Below are 24,120 nucleotides of genomic sequence, written 5' to 3' on the forward strand. Positions count from 1 at the left end.
AAGTCAAATTCTCCATTTATTTGTAAAACCTATGTAATAGGGATGCTACAACGCACAGTAGGGAATTAGACAGGCGTGTCTGTTTAGTTTTCCAAGTATACCTCCACATAGTATTTGGGTATTTAATGAGCCCCAACATACTGAAAATTGTAGTTTTCCAGCATTTTTTTGGTCTGGCTATGTCTACTGGTAAATATTTTTTGAAATATTAAAAGATTAACGAGCTTGACTTGTATTTTTGAGCTGATATGATGGTAAAGTTATCTGAAAGATGGGTGTCAGATGTTTGGACAGGGGGCGCAATTTCAGTGCTTGCCCTAGGCGCTATTTTCCCTAGATACGCCTCTGCGCCAGCTGCACCCTGTTGCTGTGTTACAGAAGCTGGGCCTGCAGAAACTAAGAAGTCATATTGTCATTATATAAAGTGGTGTGTGTGTGTGTGTGTGTGTGTGTGTGTGTGTGTGTGTGTGTGTGTTTTCTAAGGCACATAGGGTATTGTTGAAAATTTGACTAACCTAGCTGGGAATGGACCATATGTGGACATCTCACTTAAGAAGGTTTATCTGTAAATGGTTATGTGGGCTACAAAACTTGAGAATCTTCATCCTAGTATACAATTTGGGGTATTGTCTTGGGAGTGGGGCCTTTAGAGAGGCATATTCCTTGGATAGCATTCAGTTCTTTGGAGGGCAAACACAGAGAGCACTTTCCTCTCTTCTTTCTAGTAAACATGTTTCTGTGTTACGAACACATTTCTTGAGGAGACAGTCTGAATAGAAGCAGCCAAAATCCCTAGCCCTGGCTGAATTATTAGTGAACCCAATGTGGTAAGTGGAAGCAAACATGAAGTTAACAAAACTGTACTGACTTGTTCAGTTAATGTTGGGAAATCTGCAAATGAATTAGGAGGTGGAGTGTAAATTTTCTTCAGAGGTGGTTATGAGACCACTCCTTAAGAAGCCCTCATTCGCCTGACTAAGGGATGACTATTGGCTGGTCACAAATCCCTCTTCTTGGGCAAAGTACTTAAACGAGTGGTCACTGTATTACTCCAGGCACTCATGAGCAACATTGATTGCCTGGATCAATTTCAGTCTGGTTTCAGCATAGAAACTACTTGTTAGTAGTCACCTTGATCCTGTCAAAAATCATGAAGACAACAGGACCATGACTCTGCTCCAGTGGTTCTGTTTCTTTCTGGATGGCATATTCTAGAAGGTGGTGCTTAGAGACTTCTGCTTAACTCTATAGCACTTGTGTTATGGGACCCCACATGGTTCCATCTTGTTCCCCTTGCTGTTTAACATGAAACCACTGAATGAGGTCAGAATGCTGGTAACACTGAGCTTTGTTTCTCCTTTTCATCAGAACATGGGCATCCACAGGAAAGGCAGAAGAATGCAGTTGCTCCTCCTTGGGCTCATGGCTGGAAAAATGTGGAGCAGCAGGTGCTTTTATTTATATGTATATAGTTTTGTTTATTTCTTGATGGCGTATTCTAGAAGATGGTGCTGAGAAACTTCTGCTTAATTCTATGGTACTTGTGTTATGAAATGTTACTATGGACACCCATGCATCAGAATTCTGAGGTGGTAGAGGTGCTGAATCAGTATATGAATTCAGTAATGGATTGGATGAGGGTCAACAAATTGAAACTCAGTTCAGATAAGATCGAGATGCTATGGACAGGCGAGTTGTCTGATTAAGGGGGTGATTTCAGCCTGACCCCATATAAAATCTTTGGGCGGTTTAAAAACCATCAAAACAACAATTAAAACCTTAAATCATATAAAACAAAATAACCATCAACAAAACTTTAAAACATTATAAACTAAAAGCCCAATAAAATCAGTGCATTTTCAAAGGTCATGGGAAAACAGCCAGAGGTGGGGAAGTTCTGGTTTAATTTGGGAGCACATTCCAGAAGTCTGGCGCAACCCTAGAGAAGCCTTGGTTTTGGGTCAGCACCAAATAGGCTGGTGGTAACTGCAACTGAACCTCACCTGATAATCTTAACAGGTGAGGGGGTTCATGAAGAAGGAGGCACTCTCTTAAATACACTGGGCTCAAGCCATGCCTTTCATCAAGCTGGTGTCTGCTATGATTTCTCCTGCACAGGGAGACCCTGGCCACAGTCATTTTATTGCATTATAACTTTTGTAAACTGCCTTGGGATGAGTTTTATGAAATGCAGTGTAGAAATTGAACAATTTAAAAACTCCCACATATAAATCAGTGCTCTAGTAAATCCTAGGCTGGGATTGCAGTGTGTTTTCTGTGGGGCTGCCTTCAGAGATTTCCCAGAAATGTGAGTTAGTACAAAATGTAGCTGCTACAGTACATAACATTCTCTGCTACAGAGAGCATATCTAATTGGTTCTTAAACAGTTGCACTGTTTCCTGGTCCATTTTAATGGAAACTGCTCGTTGTTGACTAGAAAGTCCTTAATGGTTTGGCCCGTCTACTTGAAGGAGTGCCTCCTACCATGAGCCTGGCCAAACAGTACAGTTTCCATCAGAGGCCCTCTTCTGAGCTGAGCCAACACTGGAGGATCGTTGAGTGCTCATGCTACTACTTCCACATATAGTTCTGTTGCAGTATTTCTATTGCACCTAGGAGGTTGTTCTGAAGGGCAGCTTATACATTTTCAAAATAAATGAAACAGATACACAACTAACAAAAGTGCTTTATTTTTCAATAGCAGGAGATTTTATCCTCATTACAAAGCAAAGCAAAATAGTACAGCGGCAGTACATAGTTATGAGCAGAAGGATCACAACCATTTCAGATCCTGAGTACCGCAAGGCTAGAATGGCCATTTTGAGGAGGCACTCAGATGTAAAGGTCTAGGTCTCAGATGACATGGAGGTCTTTCCAGAACATCAGTTTCTATTGCTGCAGGTGCCTAGTAGTAATTAATTCACTGCAAAAGAGCCTGGTAAATTTCCAGAAAGTAGTGCTTCTGGTATGGGGATACTGCTTTTTTTCAACATTTGAACAGCAATATTCAAATTGTTTAAACGATTGTTTTTAATAATTTGTAAACTACCTAGAGATATTTTGAGTGGTGGTATAGAAATATAATGAATAAAATAAATACTATCATCTAGTTTGGGCCCATTATGTGTTTGTGGCTGCCTGCTTGATTTTTGAAATGCAAATAGAAGCCATGGGGCTCTGATCTGGACAGGGACCACAGCATGGAAAGAGAGGAAATTTTACACCATCTCTGACATAGTCTCACTCCAGATGATGCTCTCCACAGCTGCTATTTGGAAAAGAAGAAAACTCCCATTGGTGCAACTGGAAGTCCCCCCCCCCGCCCCCACAGGAATGAATGATGGTTGTGTGCGTGGGAGATTAAGGAATCTGGATGGGACCATGGGTGGCATAGGGTTAAAATCCCAAACATGGCCTCATGACTTTCCATTCGGAACACAGCACTGCATGTTTGCAATGTACATGAAAAATCAAGCATGCACGCCCCAATCATGTGATAGGTGTTTCATCTGCTTTGGGCCTTATTGCTTAGAAAATGCTCTTCTTTTCATCTGCGAATATGTCTGCTGTTTACAACCTGGCAACACTAATAACACCCTGGCAAGGAAAAACAGGTTGCTTACCTGTAACTGATGATCTGGGAGAGATCCGTCGACATCTATAAGAATGGGTTCTGCGCCTGCGCAGAGACTACGCGGTAGCCATGTCTCAGCTTGTCGAGGCGTCCAAGCCCCGCCCCCATGCTGCCTGCGTGCTATTTAAGGGCTGGCTGGATGCCATGTTCCTCAGTTCTTTGGACGACCACCGTGGAGGACAACCATCCAGGAGTGAAGGTGAGTTCATCGAGGAAAAAATGAGTAGTTAAAGGTAGGACAGCCTACACACCAATACGCATCTAGATAAGCCCTACTGCAGAGGGGAGGTTCGGGAGGGTCTTATGGATGTCGACGGATCTCTCCCAGATCATCAGTTACAAGTAAGCAACCTGTTTATCTGGGTCGAGATCTGTTGAGATCCATAAGAATGGGTGTTTAGCCAGCTCCCTCAAGGGTGAGGGTGCAGTAGAGACTATTGCAACACCCTTTTCAGCACACTTCTCCCGAAATTAGCCTCCTCAACAGAGCATATATCTAGCGCGTAGTGCTTCACAAAAGGTATCTCCGAAGACCAGGTTGCTGCTTTGCAAATATCTTTAAAAGATACCCCTGAAAGGTCTGTGGCCGAAGAAGCGTAGGCACAGGTTGAGTGGGCCTTAATAGCTTCAGGCGGTGCTTTGCCTTGTAAGTGATATGTAAACTTGATCAGTTCAACCAGCCATGAGGATAGTCTCTGCCTGGAGATGTTAATGCCTTTCCTAGAGCCTTGGTAGGTCACAAAGAGGCGTGAAGATGAGCGGAAGTCTTTAGTCCTATCCATGTAGTATAGCAATGCTCTACATACATCCACAGCGTGCATAGATCGTTCTAAAGCGGTTGAAGGGTTCCGGAAAAACATGGAGAGGACTATATCCTGGTTCAGATGGAAGTCCGACACAATCTTGGGTAAAAATTCAGGGTCCAAACGCATCAGGACCTTATCCGGAAAGAATCTAGTGTATGGTGGGTCTACTCTCAATGCACTTAGTTCACTCACTCTCCGAGCCGTTGTTATAGCCACCAAAAACGCAGCTTTCAAGGAGACAAGCTTCAGGGGAGCAGAAGCCATGGGCTTGAAGGGGGCCTGTGTCAGTGATGAGAGAACCAGGGAAATGCTCCAAGGTTGGACTGGAGGCCTGATGGGTGGATATACATTAGAAAGGCCTTTCAGGAAGGCTTTACTCTGAGAGTGCGAGAAGAAGGTCTTCCCTTCGCAGCCTGGATGTCTAGATGAAAGTGCTGCCAGGTGAACCTTTAAGGAGACGTTAGCCAAGCCCTGAGACTTCAAGCTAGTCAAATACAGCAGAACATCTCATATTGTAGCACGTGTGGGGGAGGAACCCCTGTGTTTTCACATAAAGTTTAAATCTGCACCATTTACTAACGTAGTTACGTCTGGTGGAAGATTTGCGGTGGTTGAGAAGGATACGGTCTAACATCCGATTCGTCAGGCGGTGAGATGGAGAATCTGTACGTCTGGGTTGAAGACCATGCCATTGTCCTGGGATAAGAGGTCTGAAATTTGAGGGAGATGGAGGAAGCGATCCCGGGATAGTTTGAGTACTTGAGGAAACCATGGTTGGCGGGGCCACCAGGGTGTTACTAGAATTCCCGAGGTGGGGGAGGCCAGCAACTGGGCAACCACTCGCTTGATTATGGGATGTGGAGGGAACATGTAGGGTATCTCCCGAGTCCAATCCAGTTGGAAAGCGTCCCCCAGGGACAGAGGATCATGTCCCGCCCTCGAGCAGAATCGGACACACTTCGTGTTCTGGGCAGACGCGAAGAGGTCTATAGTCGGCTGCATCCAGCGGCGGAAGAGGGCGGATATGCAGTTGTTCTTGAGGGACCATTCGTGATGACGTTCTTGCAGAAAAACCCGGCTGAGGTCATCGGCTAAGATGTTGTCCAGACCCTTGATGTGTATCGCCCTGGGCGTGACTTGGTGCCGGATACACCAATGACACAGTTGAACACTTAGGGCACACAAGCTTCGAGAAACAGTTCCCCCCTGGCGGTTTATGTATGCCAGGCCTGTCGTACTGTCGAGTTGCACTTGCACTACCTGGTTCTGGACCAGGAGCAAAAAAGCCTGCAGAGCTTGAAAGGTTGCCAGCAGCTCCAGGAAACTGATATGGAGATGGGACTGCGTCCGGGTCCACTTCCCCTGTGCTTGATGACCACTGCAGTGCGCCCCCCAACCGAGGAGAGATGTGTCGGACGTCAGCCACACTGTAGGAGTTGGTGCTTTGAAGGGGACCCTGCCGGCTGCCTGGGTTGATGTTGGAAGAGAAGAACTAGATTCCGGATAGTCGAAGCTGTCTCTTGGCAAGTATGCTCTTTGTACTACTGTGTCCAAGACTGCCCCAATGAAGGTGATCTGTTGGGACGGCTCCAGGTGGGACTTCTTCCAATTGACTTCGAGGCCGAGATCCTGGGGGAGCGATAAAACGCACTGAATCTGTGAAAGTAACTCTCTTCTGCTGCCGGATGCCAGAAGCCAATTGTCCAAATACGGGTAAATGGCCACCCCCCAGGTCCTGAGATGGGCAATCACAATGGCCATACACTTGGTGAAGACCTGCAGGGCAGTGCACAGTCCGAATGGTAGCACTGTGTATTGGTATACTTGATCTCCCACAGAGAAGCGGAGAAACTTCCTGTGATGTTCTCTGATGTTGATGTGAAAGTAGGCATCTTTCAAATCCAGAGTTGCAAGCCATCGTTCGCCCTGGAGCAGCGGGAGTATCTCTTGCAATGCCATCATATGAAATTTCCTTACTTTGATCAACTTGTTTAGGTGGTGGAGATCCATTATGGGGTGGAGTCCCCCATCCTTTTTCGGAATCTGAAAATAGTGGGAGTAGAACCCCTCCTGCCTGCATGACCACGGAACCTGGGTGATCGCACCTTTCTCCAGTAACTCTCGCACCTCTGCTTGTAGGGCCTCTGAGGGTGGAGTGATCCTCATCCCCGAATAATGTGGATGGGTCTTGAACTCTATTGCATAACCCGACAAGATGATTTTCAAGACCCACCGGTCTGATGTTATGTGGTGCCATGCAGGGGCATGGCTTGCCAGCTTGCTGTTGTTGCTTGGCGCCAGTGGAGAAACCCCTGCTGGTGGGGATGGGGTGTGGAGTGGTGTCCGTGGGCGGTCCTGATACTCAGAGACGCTTCTGGGAGTCAGGCTGCTTAGATTTTTGGGATTGAGAGAACTTGTTCTTGCCTTGATAATTACGCTTGTTATAGGAGGAGTATGTCCTCCTGAAGTCTCGTCGGTCCTGTGGACGGTACGAAGGTCGCTGCCGTGCCGAATAAGATCGATACTTGGGGTTGTAGGGTGAGGTGGAGGCTTGAGCCGTAAAAGTCTTGGCTGTGAATTTTGACTTTTTGAGCTGCTCTATCGTTGAGTCCGTTGCTTCACTGAAAAGTCCGGTGCCATCAAATGCTAGACCCTCTATTTTTTCTTTCATATCTGCCTGGAGGCTGGTCGAACGCAACCAGGCATGTCTGCGGAGTGTCACTGCTGCTGTCAAGGAGCGGGATTCTGATTCAGCTAAGTGCTTAGCGATGCTCAGCTGCTGTCGCATTAAATCCGCTGACTTTTCAAGCGTCTGTTGATACTTTTTCTTAAATTCTTCAGGTGACAAAGAGACAAGGTCACCTTGGAGGGATTCCCAAATGCTGTGGCAGTATTTGGCCGTACAGGCGGCATAGTTCGCTACCTTGATGGAGAGGCATGAGGTAGAGTAAATTTTCCTGCCTAACAAGTCCAATTTGCGGCCCTCCTTTTCAGGGGGTGTCGAGTAACGTCGTCCTGTCTTGGAGGAGGCTGCACAATCCACCACCAGGGAATTGGGTGCAGGGTGTTTCAAAATATAAGTGTTGTCTTTCTCTTGTATGCGGTACAAGCTCTCTGGCCTCTTGCTAGTTGGTGTTGAGGTGTGGAGTACCTCCCATGCACACTTGGCTGCTCTCGTTATGACTGGGAGCATGGGTAAGGCTACCGGTTGGGTAGACTGTGACTGTACCATGAAGTTATAAACCGGATCGTCAATTGTGGACAGTTGTGAGTGAATGTCGAGGCCCAGAGCCTCTGCCATGGAATGGATGTGCTTGTGGTATGATTTCATCTTCTCATTAGGAGATACGTATGTAGCGGGAGGCACATTGACAGGTGGGTTTACAAGGGAATCCCTATCATCTGCATCTGATTCAAAATCAGAAGATCCATAATGATCAGATTCTGAGCGTACTGGCGAAGAGGGCGGAACTGTTTGCGTTTCCGTAGTGATGTTGCTTGGAGGAGGAGCGGTGTGCGTTTGCGTGCCCACAGATCGTACTTGGGGAACCTTGGTCTGGGTGCTTTGCTGAGCCAGCTGTACCCGTAGGGTCTGAGAAGCCTTTGCCACATAGGATGGGAAGCGTGGGGGCAGCGATGCAACTGTCAAAGTCGAAGTTAGGGGAGTGAATGGTCTCCACGGTCTAGCCTGCTCATCAGCATACGGGGCACCCGGGGAACAGGTGTCTATTCCGCTGGCAACAGGAGCCGTGGCTGGGGGCTGGAGCACAAAGCCACAAATGTGCCAAGTCGAGGAGTCATGCAGGTGGAGGGCTGACAGTGCGGTTTCCGGGGACAGCACGGTGGCATTTGGATCAACAGTTGACGCTGGGAAACCTGTAAAGGTTGATGTCGTTGGGGTGGTCAAGGTGGAGTCCAACATCGACAGTAATGTCTGTTCCGCTGAAGGGTCCAATGCCGCAGCGGTGTTGGCACGAGTCACATCATCGTCGATATCGAAGGGCGGTAACCGGTTTGGACAGCTAGGAGATTCTCCTGTCGACATTGAAACTATAGGGGTGTGGAGAGTCGACGCCTGTGGCATAGCACGCTGAGGTCTTGGAGAGGTCGGAGCCGAAGAGGCTATCGGCGTTCTTGCAGGAGACAAGGACCTAGCCCTCGATACCGAAGAGAACGGTGTCGGAGGGTGTGTCACCGTTGCTGCCGAAGTGCTCGGTATTGGTTCCGATGCCGGGGAGTGGGATAACGTCCCAGATGTACGTAAATTTTGCAGAGGTGACGGGGTGCATGTCCGGTTGACTGTTCTCTGGCGTTTTGAAGGAGGAGACCCAGGGGACGGGGTCCAGTGTTTAGACTTCCAATGCTTCGATGTCGAGAGTGAGTGTTTGGAAAGGAGCTTCGACGGTACCAGTGCTGGTCTCAATGCCGAAGGCGTCGTCGAAGCCGAATGGACCGGTGTCGTACCAGAGATCGATTTAGTGGATTTCGATCGTTGAGAGGTCGATGTCGAGGGAGACACCAAGGCAGATTTTGCTGGCGACTTCGACGTCAAAGCCGACGAATGCGTCTCACCCAGTGTCAATGGGCTCAAGACATCGTCGTAAATGGCAGCCCTCAGCCGAAACGCTCTATTTTTGCGTGTTTGTTTAGAGAAAGATAGGCATATACGGCAGGTGGAGACAATGTGTTCCTCTCCCAAGTATAGTAAACACAAATCAAGCAAGTCCTTAGAGGGGAGTTTGGCTTTACAGCCGTCACACCTTTTGAAGGACTGCTTTCCCTCAGCCATAATAAGGCGTGCAAGCAGGTAGTCAGGGCCGTTCCAGGTCAAAAAATAAGCCAGAGAAGTACGTCAGCCAGAAGAGAAGTCAAATTACCACTGTAGATCGTCAGACAGTCCAAAGTCATATACAGGATAACTTTATTTTTATTTTTAAGAACAGATGAACTCACGGAGGAGGATAACCGACAAGAGGCGGCAGACCGAAGTCTATACGCTGTGGCGGTCGGAAAAGAACTGAGGAAGACGGCGTCCAGCAGCCCTTAAATAGCACGCGGGCAGTGTGGGGGCTTGGACGCCTCGACAAGCTGAGGCAGGGCTACCACGTGGTCTCTGCGCAGGCGCAGAACCCATTCTTATGGCTCTCGACGGATCTCGACCCAGATTGGCTAGTTTGCAGTGTTGCCAAGTTGTGTGGCTTGTGCAAGCCAACTTGCCCACCCTTAAGGCTGGCCCTAAATGTGATATTTAGTGTAGTGTGCAATCTGTGTAAATGTGTAAAGCATTTTACTGAAGAGTTTAGTGATAAGCAACATAATCCATTTCCACACCTGCACCATTCTTCATTAGAAGCTGACGATTCCTTTGTTATACCACTTAACTACAGGAGTACTGATGTCACTCTTTTTTTAAAAATGTAGTGAGCGGAAACAAGTGGTGTATCCTTATACCCAGTGTTCCCTCTAACAGGGATTCCCAGATGTTGTTCACTACAACTCCCAGTATCCCCAGGAACAATGGCCTTTGGCTGGGGATTATGAGAGTTGTAGTCCACATCTGGGAATTCCTGTTAAGAGGGGACACTGCTTATATTACAGCAATATCCTGCCAGTTGGTAAATCTTTTATCTCCCACTCACTCTAATTTTGTATTCCTTTCAAGAGTGTGCACTCTCCTGTGCTGCAATCTTGCCTGATTTAATCAAATGCAGAGTTAAGCATGCTTAAGGTCATGGAAATCAGTGGGCAGAAGCATACTTAACTCTGATACGGATTGTGAGCTGCAGTGCTAACAACTATGAAATCTGTACAACCTCTTCTAGCATGTTTATTGTGATGCAAGTTTCTTCCAAGTAAGTATTCTGACAATTGGAGATGAGCAGTGCAAGCTTATGCAAGTTTACTTGAAAGTAAGCACCACTAAATATAATGGTACTTACTCCCTAGTAAGTATGTTTAGGATTGCAGCCATCTTATGAAGTTTTAAATAGCTTAAAAATTCTTTTAAAAATATCCATCAAATGGAAATTAGAATTCAATTCCTGGATATTTTCACTCAAACTTGCACTGTGTCTAGGTCATAATGGAGCATTATCTTTTTGAGTGAGTGAAAAATCTGGTTTTATCAAACAGTTAACTATGACAAAGAGTTGAATATTCTCCTAGGAACCTCAGTAAATAGTCTAATCTTTCAGCATTTGCAATTAATCAGTTAATACAATAGCTGTGAACCAACCATATCAACTGAAGTATCAGCTTTGGCTGATATGCCAGCTATATCCATTTCTGGAGATAAATGACCTTAAAACAATTGTACATATGCTGGCAACATCCAGACTTTACTACTGCACTGCGCTCTATGTTGGGCTGCCTTTGTACATAGTCCAGAAACTGCAGTTAGTACAGAATGCAGCAGCCAGGTTGGTCTCTGCTGTTGCCCGAAGAGTTCACATTACATCTATTCTAAAACAACTACACTGGCTGCCAATAAGTTTCTGGGTGAAATACTAAGTGCCGGTTATTACCTGTAAAGCCCTGAACAGCTTGAGTCTGAGGTATTTAAGACAATGCCACCTTCTTCATCAACTCCGCCACCTATTAAGATCATCTGGGGAGGTCTGGTTGCAGTTGCCAGAAACTTGCCACCAGCTCAGTTGGTGACCATTTGGAACCAGGCCTTTTCTAGAGTTGCCTCGGGACTCTGGAATGCGCTTCCTAATGAAATTAGTGTTTCCCCATCTCTTAATGTTTTTTTTAAAGACCTGAAAACATACCTGTTTAGCCAGGCTTTTAGTTCATAGGTTTTAAAGCTTTGGGTTTTAGAGTTTTTATTGGTATTTTAAATTGCTTTAATCTTGTTAATGTTTTAATGGTTTTAGATTGTAAACTGCCCAGGGACATTTTGTATGGGGCAGTATGAAAATGTACCAAATAAATAAATAATAAACTGAATCCTAAATTTTTCAGCCCTGTATACCTTAAACAATGTCTGTGACTGTACAACAAACAGAACTTTATTTTTCATTATGTCTTACAAAACACTATTTTTACCTATACGAAAAGACTATCCCAACATTTTATCACTAAAATAAAACAAAGATTCTTCCATGCTTGTTATTTTTGTGCTAGCAAAACAGAAAAAAAAATTCCTAGTTTTCTTGAAATATCTGTAGTTATAATCAATGGAAAAAATTATCTACTGAAATGATACCGTAAATAAAAGTGCTACAGCAATCTTTCTAAATACTGCCATAATGTGCTATGTATATTTAAAACACATACATTTTAAAATAACAAGGTAATATTTCATAAAATTACATCTGTAAGCAAGTTAAAATAGAAGGCAATTTTTCTGTGTTCTAACATATAATAAATTAGAAAAGGGAATATTGTAATGAATTTAATTGCCAGCAACAGTATATAGTCTTGGTTTTATTTCCCAACTCAGTGGTGTTCATCAAAAGTATTCTAGTTTTAAAAACTATTATTTTCCATGCCAAGTTACCCAAAGAAGGCAAATGAAAGGATGATGTCTCATTAGAAAGAATGCCCATAATCCAACAAAGAGTGTAATGCCCTCAAGCCAATTCTATTTCAGTGGATAAGTAAGATTGTAACTACTCCTTTCCCAACTGAAGGACATTGCTCTCAATGAAAATCCCTCCCTCTCAAACCTGCTCATTGTGCCATTTGAGAACACATACAAGTACCAAATGGAACCTGCATGGTTTGCCTGATGAGTGAAATAGCTTCAGAATAGTGATATTCACTGAGCAAATAGCACAGAAGTACCCCCTCTCCTGAAGCACCACAGTCCCAATCTGAATTCTTCTCCTTTAAGAAAAATGAAGATTTTTGTTCAGTTGCATACATTTGTTTTTTTGGAGGAAAGAGCCAAGGCCATTGCATATCTGAAACATGTGTGCATGGAAATTATTTCATGAACATGGACTAACTGACAGATTGACAGACAGGTCTGTTAGCCACCCTGAGACCTCAAGATCCATTTCCCCCCTGCACTGGTGTAAAAAAATCACATGCACCCATGGTGGGAAGGAGGAATTGGCCACAGGTTCCAGTTGCTTATGGATTACAGCAAAACAGATGTATTCATTCTCCACTCAAAACAGGGTTTCCATACACATATTTTTTACATGCATGGGTATTTATATGAAATGTGTGAGTGGTAGAATAAGACACCGTGGAAGTATGGATTTGGCTGGAGGATGCCAAAGTACTGGCCATGCATGCTTCTTACTGTAGTCAGGAGAAAGCTGTTAAAGGACTGATCAAAAGCTACAGTCACTAAGCAAACTATGCACTGTTTTAAAAGATATTGGTCTCAAAAGAGTACATTTTGCACCAACTCTTCCAAAAGGACTATGATCACAGTGTGTGTGGGTGTACACACAGACACAAAGGGTGAAGAATGATTTTTAATACTAACTTCAAGAATGTATGGACCCTGGTCTCTTTGGAATACATGCAGTACAATACCATGCACTTCGGAAATAAGCCCCATTGTTTTCAATGGGGTTTACTCCCAGGAAAGTATGTATGGGTCTGCAACTTCTGGTTCTGAGGGCTAAATGATGGCTTTGTAAGAAGGCACGTTAGTATAGTGACCTGCACAGAACAGAAATGTGACTGTCCTAAATGCTTCAATCCCATTGTTTTCATACACCTTAGTCTTTACAGATAAAACCCCTCCAAATTCCATGGTGAGGCAATTCTGCAGCTGGAATTATGCAAATAAAGCAAACATTACATAAATTCTTTAATCTGTGCAAAACACTGAGATCATAGACTTTTGCTAGGTAAACTTGTCCTCCTTTAAAAGACAAGTTCACTAGTGCAGAAATATCTGTTTGAAAGTCATCTTCCTGTACTGTGTCACTATTTAAAGTCTAAAATGTAGACTTCATCTTTCTTTGTTCAGCATCCCTCAGGAAGGCACAGAGAATAAGAAATTCTGAGCTCCTTGTGGAGTCCTGGGATAACAGTTTCTGGAAAAAAATAATTTACACAGCAATCTTCATTGATGCAATGTCAACCATGTATTTACGTGAACATTTTGATGCCAGGATCCTTAGGTGCAATCTCCTGCATTGCATATTTAAGGTTGGCTTTCTTAAAAATAAAAAAATAAAAAAGCAGGTCCAGCATCTTATGGAGTGAAGAAATTTAAAAGAATAGGCCTTTCTGGTACATAGTTCGATGGAAAGAGGGTTTTTTTTTTAAAAAATCTTAATTGATTCAGCTTTTTCATGCTTTGTAGCCCAGAGAATCTGGCTCAAGTGCAGAAATTACCTGCAATGTCTAGTGCTCAGCTGGATGTCTGGGGAAAAAGAAAAAGAAAAAGAAAAAAGGGAAAGTAATTTTTGAAATATTTGACCATTATCACTATTGTCTTTTAACCTCTTAGTTTACCTTTTAAAATAAGCTTTCTATTTTAAGTCTCTCCAAGTCTTTTTGACTCTTCTAATTCTATGGACTATGTCAAATGGTGGAATAAGAATTCTGTTTAACAATCAGTTGGTGAATAGTGATCCACAGGGGGCCCTGATGTCAGATGAGCGGCAGTAGCAGCACCACCACCACTCGTTTCTTTTAACATTGATGAGTATCGTATCAACAGGTGAGGAGGCAAGGACAAGTCCCTGCTCTGAAAACTTGCAATCTAAAAATTTAACTCAGGGGACTTCACTAAGGGGATGAAGAGAGAAGTAGGGAGAAAATATGGGGAGAAATAAGCATTTATAGAAGTACATCTTCCTGTACACATGTACATATGGAGCTGATTCAAATGGTATTTCATCTGCCAGTCTGACTCCATGGGATAAGTGTGTGCGCATGCCATGTGTCTTTCCACCCTCTCCTGGCACGCAGGGACACCATCCATTAATTGTGGGGATGTGTTTGAGCTGCTCCTCTATATGTGGCTCAAATATATTAACAGTGGGTCTGAACATTTTGCTTTGCTTTAGGCTAAAGATTATTATTATTATTATTATTATTATTTTGCATTTATAACCCGCTCTTCCTCCAAGGAGCCCAGAGCGGTGTACTACATACTTAGGTTTCTCCTCACAACAACCCTGTGAAGAAGGTTAGGCTGAGAGAGAAGTGACTGGCCCAGAGTCACCCAGCTAGTATCATGGCTGAATGGGGATTTGAACTCGTGTCTCGGATAACTGGAATATGTTCACATTTCCATGTGCTAGATAACTATGGGTTTTTTCCCCTCAGTAGGCATTTCATGAGAAAGCATGGCTAAAGATGCCATCATTGTACTCAAGTTATCCATATTTCATTAGGAATAACTGGCAGTGATACCCATACCTGAGGCTGCCTAAAACTTGGGAAAACCCTTCCAGTCTTTAGATGAGGATTTCAGTTGGAACTTTCACCAGGCTTTCTGCCACAGTGGTCAACTAGCACTATAATATCCTCTTATGAAATTAAGCAAAAATGGCTAATATAGTGTGACAGTGAGACTGACTGGATTATGATTGAGATGGGGGTTGGATTGATGAGTACCATGATTGACACACCACGCAGCATCCCACTGATCCAAGAGCAAAGCACCTATGCTGGTTCCTAGTGGCAGAGACATTGTCACCATAAAGTTAACAGCATGGATGCTGCTTAGAAATGGATTGAACCAGTGCAAGCACCCCACTCTTAGATCAGCGAGGCACTGCACTATATGAGTCTATAACTCTTTTTTTGAACCACAGAGGTGAGAGGTAGGATGAAAAGGCAAATGCCTTTGTAATTGTTCAGACACACAAAGAAGCTCAGCTGATATTTCCCCTATGTTCTTCTACAGCCCTTCTTTTAGCCCCTTCTTGACTTCCCCACTGGGATGTCTAAAGCACAGACATTCTAAAGACTTCCTTTTGTCTATCCTGCTTTGTACTATCTTTATCCTGCTTTATGAAACTAAATGAAGGACAGCAATAGTGAATGAGTGCTTATGGATTTCTCCCACTCCTTAAGGGGCTGGTAAATTTCTACCATGAATGGCCAAAAAGGATGGGGTAGTGCTTTGAGGCATATCGTATTTTTAAACTATTCACTAAGGAAAAACCTAAAAGAGCTCCACGTTTCTACAAATATCAGAGCAAACTATTGGTTCAGAGTTTCCTAGGATCAGCTTTCTGTAAAGCAGATGAAGTGAAATACATTTGGGGGCGGGGGGGAGAGTCCCACACCCACTCTAAAGCCCCTGCATATCTAAGATCTACATGGTCACCTCAGAATTTTATAGTTTTTCACATATTTAGTATATAAAGATGTTGCAGAATGCAAATTTGTGTCTTCAAAAAAATTCTTTACAGTGTACTGGCAAAGAATAATTATTTTACTGTACTTCCTCACTTGATCAACAATGAACAGAATCCTGAAGGAAACATGGAGAGCAAAAACAAGAGAGTCTGCAAGGTGGTTTTTCTCCCCCAACCACTTCATGACTTATCATTTTGTGTGTGTGTGTGTGTGTGTGTATATATATATATATATGAAGTACTCTCTTCAAAGCTCTCCATGATTTTCACTCAAAGTGAAAATGCTACTGCAAAATGTTGCTGCCCACTTAGCAGACACAAAATGATCAGGTTAGGAAATCATAGTATGGATTGCAACTCACCTTTACATCACCTAGTCTTTGGGGGCTGGCATCTGCACACCAAATGCAGTAATAAAAACATTCACGACGACTATAATGAACACCAGTCCAGTTGTAAGGTTATTGAGGAAATCCAGCTTGGCATGCTTCGCAGGGTTATTAAGGTCATATTTGACTACAAAGGAAAAGAAGGGATGATTTTACCACGGTAGAATATGTATACACATCATAGAGATTTACTATGCTTTAGGAACAAGACATTGCCATGAGAAAGTAACATGTATAAATCAAGTGCCAAAAGATTTCATGAAAGAAACATGCAACACCGATTTGGCTTCAATGAGCTAAAAACATTAATCTTGGATGATTTTTACTGGCTCCATTGACAAAGCTTTTGCAAACATGAACCAAATCTTAAGCCGGCTGCTGAGGAGTGGGGCAGAGAAAGGAAAGAATCTTCTTTGGAAGAAACTAGTTTTGAATAAGGAAAAGAATCTCTTGAAGCAACTATTCAAACCATAGCTAAGAGACTCTGTAAGTGATGAAGGCAGTCCACCACCCCACAAGTGTAAATGCTGTTTTGTTACTGCTTTAGTTTATCCATTCATTGCTGTTTATCAGAAACTATATTAAGACAGTTTTGATTATTACAATGTCTCCCTCACAGTTCTCCCCTGCCCGTTTTAGCTTAGAATTCCAAACTAAAGCACTGATGGGCATTCTTAGAGGCTATTCTCACAATGGGGGTAAAGTGGGCTGAGGGAGCCCAGCCTGGTTTACCCCCATCATGAGAACCATTGGGTGAGCCTGGTGGTTCCACGGTGGCTAGCCTGCCAAAGTAGCCCCCGCCCCCCGGCGCTTAAATGAGGTTAGCGGAGCGAGCACTCCGCTAACCCCGGTTTCCTGATCGTGAGTCGCTGCAGTGTGACTCTGCTTCATTGCAACTCATGAGGAGACCCCCCCGGCTGGGAGGTTACAACAAGCCTCCTGGCCTCAGAGGTCTCCCCAGAATGCTCCATGCATTCATGTGGGCATTTTGGGATTTCCAGGGGCTGAGCAGCCCCCAATCCCCAGAGCCCAACTGGCTCCATGACGGAGCCAGTTATTGTGTGGGTGGCTGATCCGGCCGCCCAGGGCTAAGCGCCTGCTCATCTACAAGGAGAGCGGGCTAAGCCCACTCTCCCAGCAGAGCCCAGTTAGGCTCTACACATGGATTGTGTGTAGAGCCTCTATATCTTTTCATTTTTTACAATCAGGGAAGAGATATCTCTTTTGACAAAGCAGCACACACAGTGAGCCCTTTCCTACGAGCTCATGAGCAGGGTTTAAAGCGGGTGGTGGGTAATGCTGGAGCAGCTTACTTTCCCCAGAGATGCTCCAGAACAGCTGCTGGGTGTGCAGGTCATGTGAATAGACAAGCGTCTGCTGCCAGAGGCAGTGCGGAGGTTCAGGGACCGGGACACATCTTCCTGGCCATCCACAATGCACCACACAAGTGCGTGGGGCATTGTTGGGATCCGTCCGGCAAGCCGGGCGCCTGCTCCAGTAGGAGCAGCCAGCGCTGACACATGAGCTGTTAGCCCGGGTTAAGCATGTGCTCGCACCCTCAACCTCATGCCCTTAACCTCGACAAATGGGTGGGCTCCCAAGGCAGCTCCCAAGATGGTGCCAGGAGCCATGCAGGTCTCCGTGGTTCTCACGGGCAGCCAAGCCTGGGCCTAGCTGCCCTAGCCTGGTCTTGGCTGCTTGTGAGAGCAGCCTTAGTATATCAAAGCCTTGCAAGCAGGACCAAGTCTTATTCAGAGCTTCAGCTGCGTAAACACCATTACTTCTGTTTGCTTCCATTTTCTCTTTGCCTGAATTGCTGAAGGAGAAAGGCAGGAGGATGAAAAGAGGTTCACATCAGGTTATTTTTGCTTCCAGGTCTTGAAAAATGTATAAATGGGTTATATTAAATATGCATGTCCTTGTGTAGAAGTGCAGAGAGTCTGGGGAGACTGCTCCACATTAGCAGAAAGCCAAGAGTCTCCTTAAACAACCTTTCATGAGCAGACTTGTCATAAAAGGCAGGGTTTGACCAGGTGGGGGCTGTGCTTTTCTTTCTTTCTTTCTTTCTTTCTTTCTTTCTTTCTTTCTTTCTTTCTTTCTTTCTTTCTTTCTTTCTTTCCTTCTTTCTTAAACCCTACCATGCAAATGTATGAATCATAAACTAGTCTCAGGGTTCTAATCTGTACACTTTAATCTGTATAAATCGAATAAATAAATAAAATAAATAATCTGTACACAGAACTGTGACTGTGAGGATGCGGGTGAGAGAAATTGATGTTAGTAGAGACTTATCACAGACACCTTCATTTTTAGTTGTTTCAAGCTTTAAAAGGTCAACTACCCAGATTCTTTATATTTCACAAATACTGGCTAACATCCAAACTAAGTTACTACCGAGTAGTCCTACTAGCTGACATAAGAAATTATGCAAAGTAGTCCGACTGAATTTAAAAGAACAAGTTAGGCAAGCCCTTTTAATTTGCAACCTTTTAATCTCAAAGGGAAATTGAAGTATGATGAGTAATTTTCCTCATCATGTCAGCCATTGAAATTTAGTTCTTTAGAATAACTTCTGACTTAGTCCAGGGTGTTTTCCGGACGGGAACTTAAAATTGCTTTGTTATGTATAAGCTTGGTGTGTGTCTGTATGATCTGGGTTTTGACTCTGTCTTGCATACGGGAACAGCAAAGTGCAGTTCTCACAGTCATTTGGATCTTATTTGGATCTTATCTTGATGTTTTAGGTTTGAAGCGTTGTATGTGTGTGATAAAATAGTAGCTGATATTTTTAGCTTTGAGAGTTTGCAGGCTTGCTGGGTTTACTTAGAAGTAAACAATTTAGTTCAATGGGCTTCCTCCCAAGTAAGAGTGTATAGGATTGCTGTTGAATTTTTCTCTCTGTGCCTCTGTGTTTTATGATTATCATTGTGAGTAATTGAAACAACCCAACTGCTTCTTGGTCTAGGGAGACAGCATGTGTGTGTGTGTGTTGTTTTGGTGATCCCTTTCATTCTCTTGCACAACGGTACCAGAAAAAACTGCCCCTTTTTTTTTTGCAAGAGCCTGGTTTCACCAGTGGAGTGGAGGGAAAGCAGTCACATCACACACACCCCTCCTCTCCCCTCAAAGCTTCAGCACAGGAGGTGGTGGTGTAAAATCTGACAGCTAATTCTAACCGGCTTCAGAACATTAGGGTTTGCCGTAGGATTTTACACCACTTCCTTCTGCACAGTCTGGAAAGCACCCAGATGTCAGCTACTGCTTTTAAAAAACCCTCACAAAAACCCCTAATTGAGGCAATTTGAGGATAAACAATGTAAAGTATTTTAAAGTAATATAAAATGTTAAATATTAATATTCAGACTTTCAAAATGTAAGTTTGTAGCAGACACTGACTGTGATCCAAAGAGGTATAATTAGGCATGCCCATGGCCAGCTGTGAGGCAGCTACCTCAGGCAGTAGGTTGCCCGTTGGTCACCTCAGGGGGCCCACTGCCTCTCTCATTCCTCAGCTGGTGCCAGCGATGTACAAGCCAGTACCACCCTCCCCTTCTGCTCATCCCTTTTCAAAAAGGCAGGTGGTGTAGTATTAGGAAGTGATTCAAAGACCCTTCCTGCCACTACACTCCAACCCCTGCCCTCTGCCTTTTGAAGATGAGCCGGAGAAGGAGGAGGAGCAATGGCTGGCTCACATGCTGTGCAGCACCCCACATATCCAAGAGTGGGCCATGCACACTAGTGTGCCGTTCCAACCCGCGTGGATGCTGCCAGCAAGCTCACAGAGACTCTGTGGAAACTAAGAATAGCATCCGCGCTGATCCCCCCAACATTTCTAATGGGAGAAGCATCGCTTCAGCACTGACACTATTCTTAGTTGAACAGCCAGCCTCTGCAAACTTGCTAGCAGCATCCATGGGGTATATGGAATGGCATGGAATCAATATGCACACCCCACTTTTGGATCAGTGGGGTGCTGCACACTATGCAGGACACTGTTGTTACCTTCAATAGCATAGGAACATAGGAAGCTGCCATATACTGAGTCTGACCATTGGTCTATCTCACTCAGTATTGTCTTCACAGTCTGACAGTGGCTTCGCCAAGGTTGCAGGCAGGAATCTCTCTCAGCCCTATCTTGGAGAAGCCAGAGAGGGAGCTTGAAACCTAGATGCTCTTCCCAGAGCGGTTCCATCCCCTGAGGGGAATATCTTACAGTGCTCACCCTTCTAGCCTCCCTTTCATATGCAACCAGGGCAGACCCTGCTTAGCTAAGGGGACAAGTCATGCTTGCTACCACAAGACCAGCTCTCCTCTCTACAAGACCACCTCTCCTCACTGCAGATAGGGCAGTGAGTGGGAAAAGGAGATAGGATAATGAGTGGGGAATTTGTTGTGCAGTGCCAAGACGTAGGGCAGTAGCACACCACACCATCTCATTTGAATAGCAGGGGCAGGCTTGGGCCAGCTTCGGCATGCCTAACAGCTTGGGTGGACATAGCTGATTTTTCCCCAGTTTGTTCCTTTGAAGAACAGGTTCCCATGCCAGCCGCCTTGGGATTATTTAAATGAAAGACGGTATACAAATTTAACAACAATAAATAAATATTACAAACTGCTTTGCAAACTCCTCTGAGTTTCCAAAACAGTGTGCTTTGTGAGATGGGAAGCTGTTTTCTCTGGGAAATACTTTTTGGGAAATTCTTCAAAAGTCATCTGGGCATGTGTTTGCTTAGTTTTAAAAAGAACTTTAAAACCTTACTTTAAAAAAAGGCTTTTAAAGACTAGCTGTGATTGTCATCTAGTTTTAATCCTGGCTGCTCTTCTACTTGTATTATATTATCTGCTTTGTAATGATTCATTGTATTTTATAGTCTTTTACTCTTTTATGTTTTTATCACAGATCTTCTTTTTATGCCGTCCCAAGCAGCAGTGTGCTGGGTGGGCAGAATATAAACATTTTAAATAAATAAATATATGTGGAATTGGTCACATTGTATCTTGGACATGATACATTCTTTCTTTTTTCTCTAAAACCAGATCCCCCCCCCCGCCCTGAAAATGAAAACAAGTTGAATGCATACAACAAATGAAAACAGTCCAGTTACCAATATGGCACAATACAATTTACAAGAGTTGGCACAGCTGTTAGATTAGAGTTTTAGAGTATTTTTCATGAGGAAGGCTGCTGGTAGGAAAAGCCAATAACCAGCTTAGAGTGTAACTCTCAGATTTTTGTATTCAAAGTACTCCAGTTGTAGAGCTGACATATGCGATGATTCACTAGCAGTGGGGGTGTGGAAAGTGATGCAATACTGCTTTGTCTATTAACAAAGCCAGGTTCTGAGCTTTCAGACAGAATTACAGTAATCCTATTTCATTATTATAGTACTCTACAATAGAGCTAGACTTGAAACCATTCTTAAGTGTAGGTATTGTGAAGCATTTCATTATAGTCCAATCCAAATGTCATTTCACACAGCTTAATCTATTTCAATTATCCCCGCACCCTTCAAAAAAGAAATGAAAAGCCCCTTAGGATTATTATAAGCAGGACTGGCCCATCCACTAGGCAGTCACTTAGGACACCACTTCTTGGAGGGGGGGGCACTGAGCTGACCACTCAAATGGCTGGCAGGGGCAGTCTTGCAGATCTTAAAAAGCTGCCCAAAGGCGTCAGTTTTGGGTGGTATAGAAATATTGGGCGAAGTGCGGGGGGAGAGGAAAGGTCTAGTGGTTGTTCTCATGGCTCAGGCCAGTGGGGAGGGGAAGGCTGGATGGGAGGCAGGAACACTCTTATTTCCCCCTTTTAGCGATGTTCTGTTCTGAGCTCGGAATGCTTGCAACAGCCCATTTCAAAGCAAAATGTCCCAACCTCGGAATGTTCTGCACAACCCTGCTCTCAGATCCTGACCCCCAACAGTCAGTACATCTGTCTTATTCGAATTCAACTTCAGTTTGTTATCCCTCATCCAGCCCATTACTGCTTCCAGGCAGGCATATAAGGAGGTTAAACTATTTCCTGATGAGGTTGATATGGAGAAATAGATTTGGGTGTCATCATCATATTCTATCTATCTATCAAATTTGTAGACCGCCTCAAACTTCTGTTTCTGGGCAGTTTACAACAATATAAATATAAAACAAATTAAGAAAAAAACGAAAACCTTAAAACAATTTAAAACTAAGTTAAAGCTTGGGTGAAAAAACAAGTCATTAATGACTTTTAAAACATTAAAATATTTCAGAGATGGGGAGACTCTTTATTTCAGCAGGGAGCACACTCCAGAGTCTTTGGACAGCAATAGAGAAGGTCCGTCCCAATGTCACCAAATGAGCTGGATGCAACTTAAGATGAATCTCTCCAGATGATCGCAATGGGAGATGGGGCTCATGGCAAAGAAGACTTTATATTGATAACACTCTGCATAAAACCTCCTGATGATCTTTCCTAATGGTTTCATGTAGATAATTAAAGAGCATTGGAGCATCTTTTCCTTCTCCATTCTGCATGAGGGAAGGGGATTAAAAGCTTCCACTTTCAGATTAGTTAGTGGAAGAGCAACTGGTCCTATCTAGCCCCAGCACAACATCCCTTCAGTGGCTGTTGCTGGTATCCGCCTTGTTTCTTTTAGATTGTGAGCCCTTTGGGGACACGGGACCATTTTATTTATGTTTTTTTCTTTGTAAACTGCTTTGTGAACATTGGTTGAAGAGTGGTATATAAATAGTAGTAGTAGTAGTAGTAGTAGTAGTAGCAGCAGCAGCAGCTGCCGATCATGTTCACAGTCAGAAAATGCTGGGTTTTGTTCTAACCACAGTTATTTCAGACACCAGGATCTGAAATATAGTTTGTTGCTGGTTTCAGGTTTGTTTGTTTTTTGGTAAACTAACTGTCCAAGCTTTTGAATAGAATATTATGGTATCATAACGCAGAGATACAGGATAGAGGCAGAAGGACTGGTTTTTAAGAAGTGTTGAATTTCATTTCCTAATAAGATTAAAGTGGGATTTTTAAAATGTCATAACCCCAAAGAATGCTATTTTTGTATTTGGGAAATGACAGAGCAGTTAAAATACTCAGCACGATACTTTCCAGAAGAAGAAAACTATAATTCAGCCTATAAATTCCAGGGTTGGAAGGGCAGTTTCTATATACTTCCTGAGCTAAAAATTACTCCTCAGTAACAAAAGTTGCAAATCAACAATATCCAGATATCCCTTTTGCACAATACATGAATGGTAGAAATGCAAGCATTCTGGAAAGATTATACTGGCACAGTTGTGCTAGTATAGTTAAGACAAAGAGTAGTTTCAACATCCCACAATTATAAGCTCTGAACATCTATTGCTGGAAATTTAGTGAAGATCCGTTGAAAGATGGCTTAAATAGAGCAGTTTAAAGTTTTTCTTTTGACGTTTTATTTAAATGATTTTGTAGTCCATTTGCATAGTTTCAGCCTTTCGACTGCATGCCAGAAAAGTGCCTTGTGTGTATCTTTCTGGGACCCAGTCGATGGTTATTTCACAATTGATCCTCAGAGTTGCTTTTTAAGAGGCTGAAAAAATGCATCTTTAATGCTAAGAGTCTGTGCAGTAGGATTTTTGAAGCTGCGGTGCCCACAGCATTGCCCACAACCAGTATGGTGGTCAGCTCCTTCCATGTCCAAGCCTTGGGAGCACGGCCCTTCACTTTCCTTCCCTGCCCTCTTCTTTCCTTCCCTCACTACAGCTATACCTTTTAATACTGTTCTGTCTTATAAAAAGCACTGCTCAACTCTGGTTGTCAATTACTCCACAGTCGTCAGTTCTTGAAAACCACATGCGTTTCATCCCAACCTCCAACCAAAACCGCTGCACTGCCTTGTGCAGCTAGGTGTAAGTGGGAGGCGGCGGGGAGGAGACACACTCTGTTTAGCTAGGCTGCGAAGGGCCTTCTGGGCTCCTCTAGGCTGCAGTGTGTGTGTGTGTGTGTGTGTGTGTGTGTGTGTGTCTACATCATGTG

At 43.8% G+C, this 24,120-nt stretch overlaps 1 protein-coding gene across 10 annotated transcripts in view; it reads right to left on the bottom strand.

Annotated features, from left to right (window-relative positions):
* Positions 1-11,432: 11,432 nt before the first annotated feature.
* NINJ1 (ninjurin 1) overlaps positions 11,433-24,120 on the bottom strand; it is a 38,468-nt gene continuing 25,780 nt past the window's right edge. For all 10 annotated transcript variants that reach the window (XM_053298650.1, XM_053298658.1, XM_053298655.1 and 7 more), the window contains 2 exons: positions 16,092-16,245; positions 11,433-13,778 (listed from right to left, as the gene is read on the bottom strand). In XM_053298650.1, coding sequence (XP_053154625.1) covers positions 16,103-16,245 — 143 coding nt within the window. In that variant the 3' untranslated portion in view covers positions 11,433-13,778; positions 16,092-16,102. The remainder of the gene's footprint in view (positions 13,779-16,091; positions 16,246-24,120) is intronic.

This window comes from Hemicordylus capensis, chromosome 2 (assembly GCF_027244095.1).
Source record: "Hemicordylus capensis ecotype Gifberg chromosome 2, rHemCap1.1.pri, whole genome shotgun sequence".
Lineage (NCBI taxonomy): Eukaryota > Metazoa > Chordata > Lepidosauria > Squamata > Cordylidae > Hemicordylus > Hemicordylus capensis.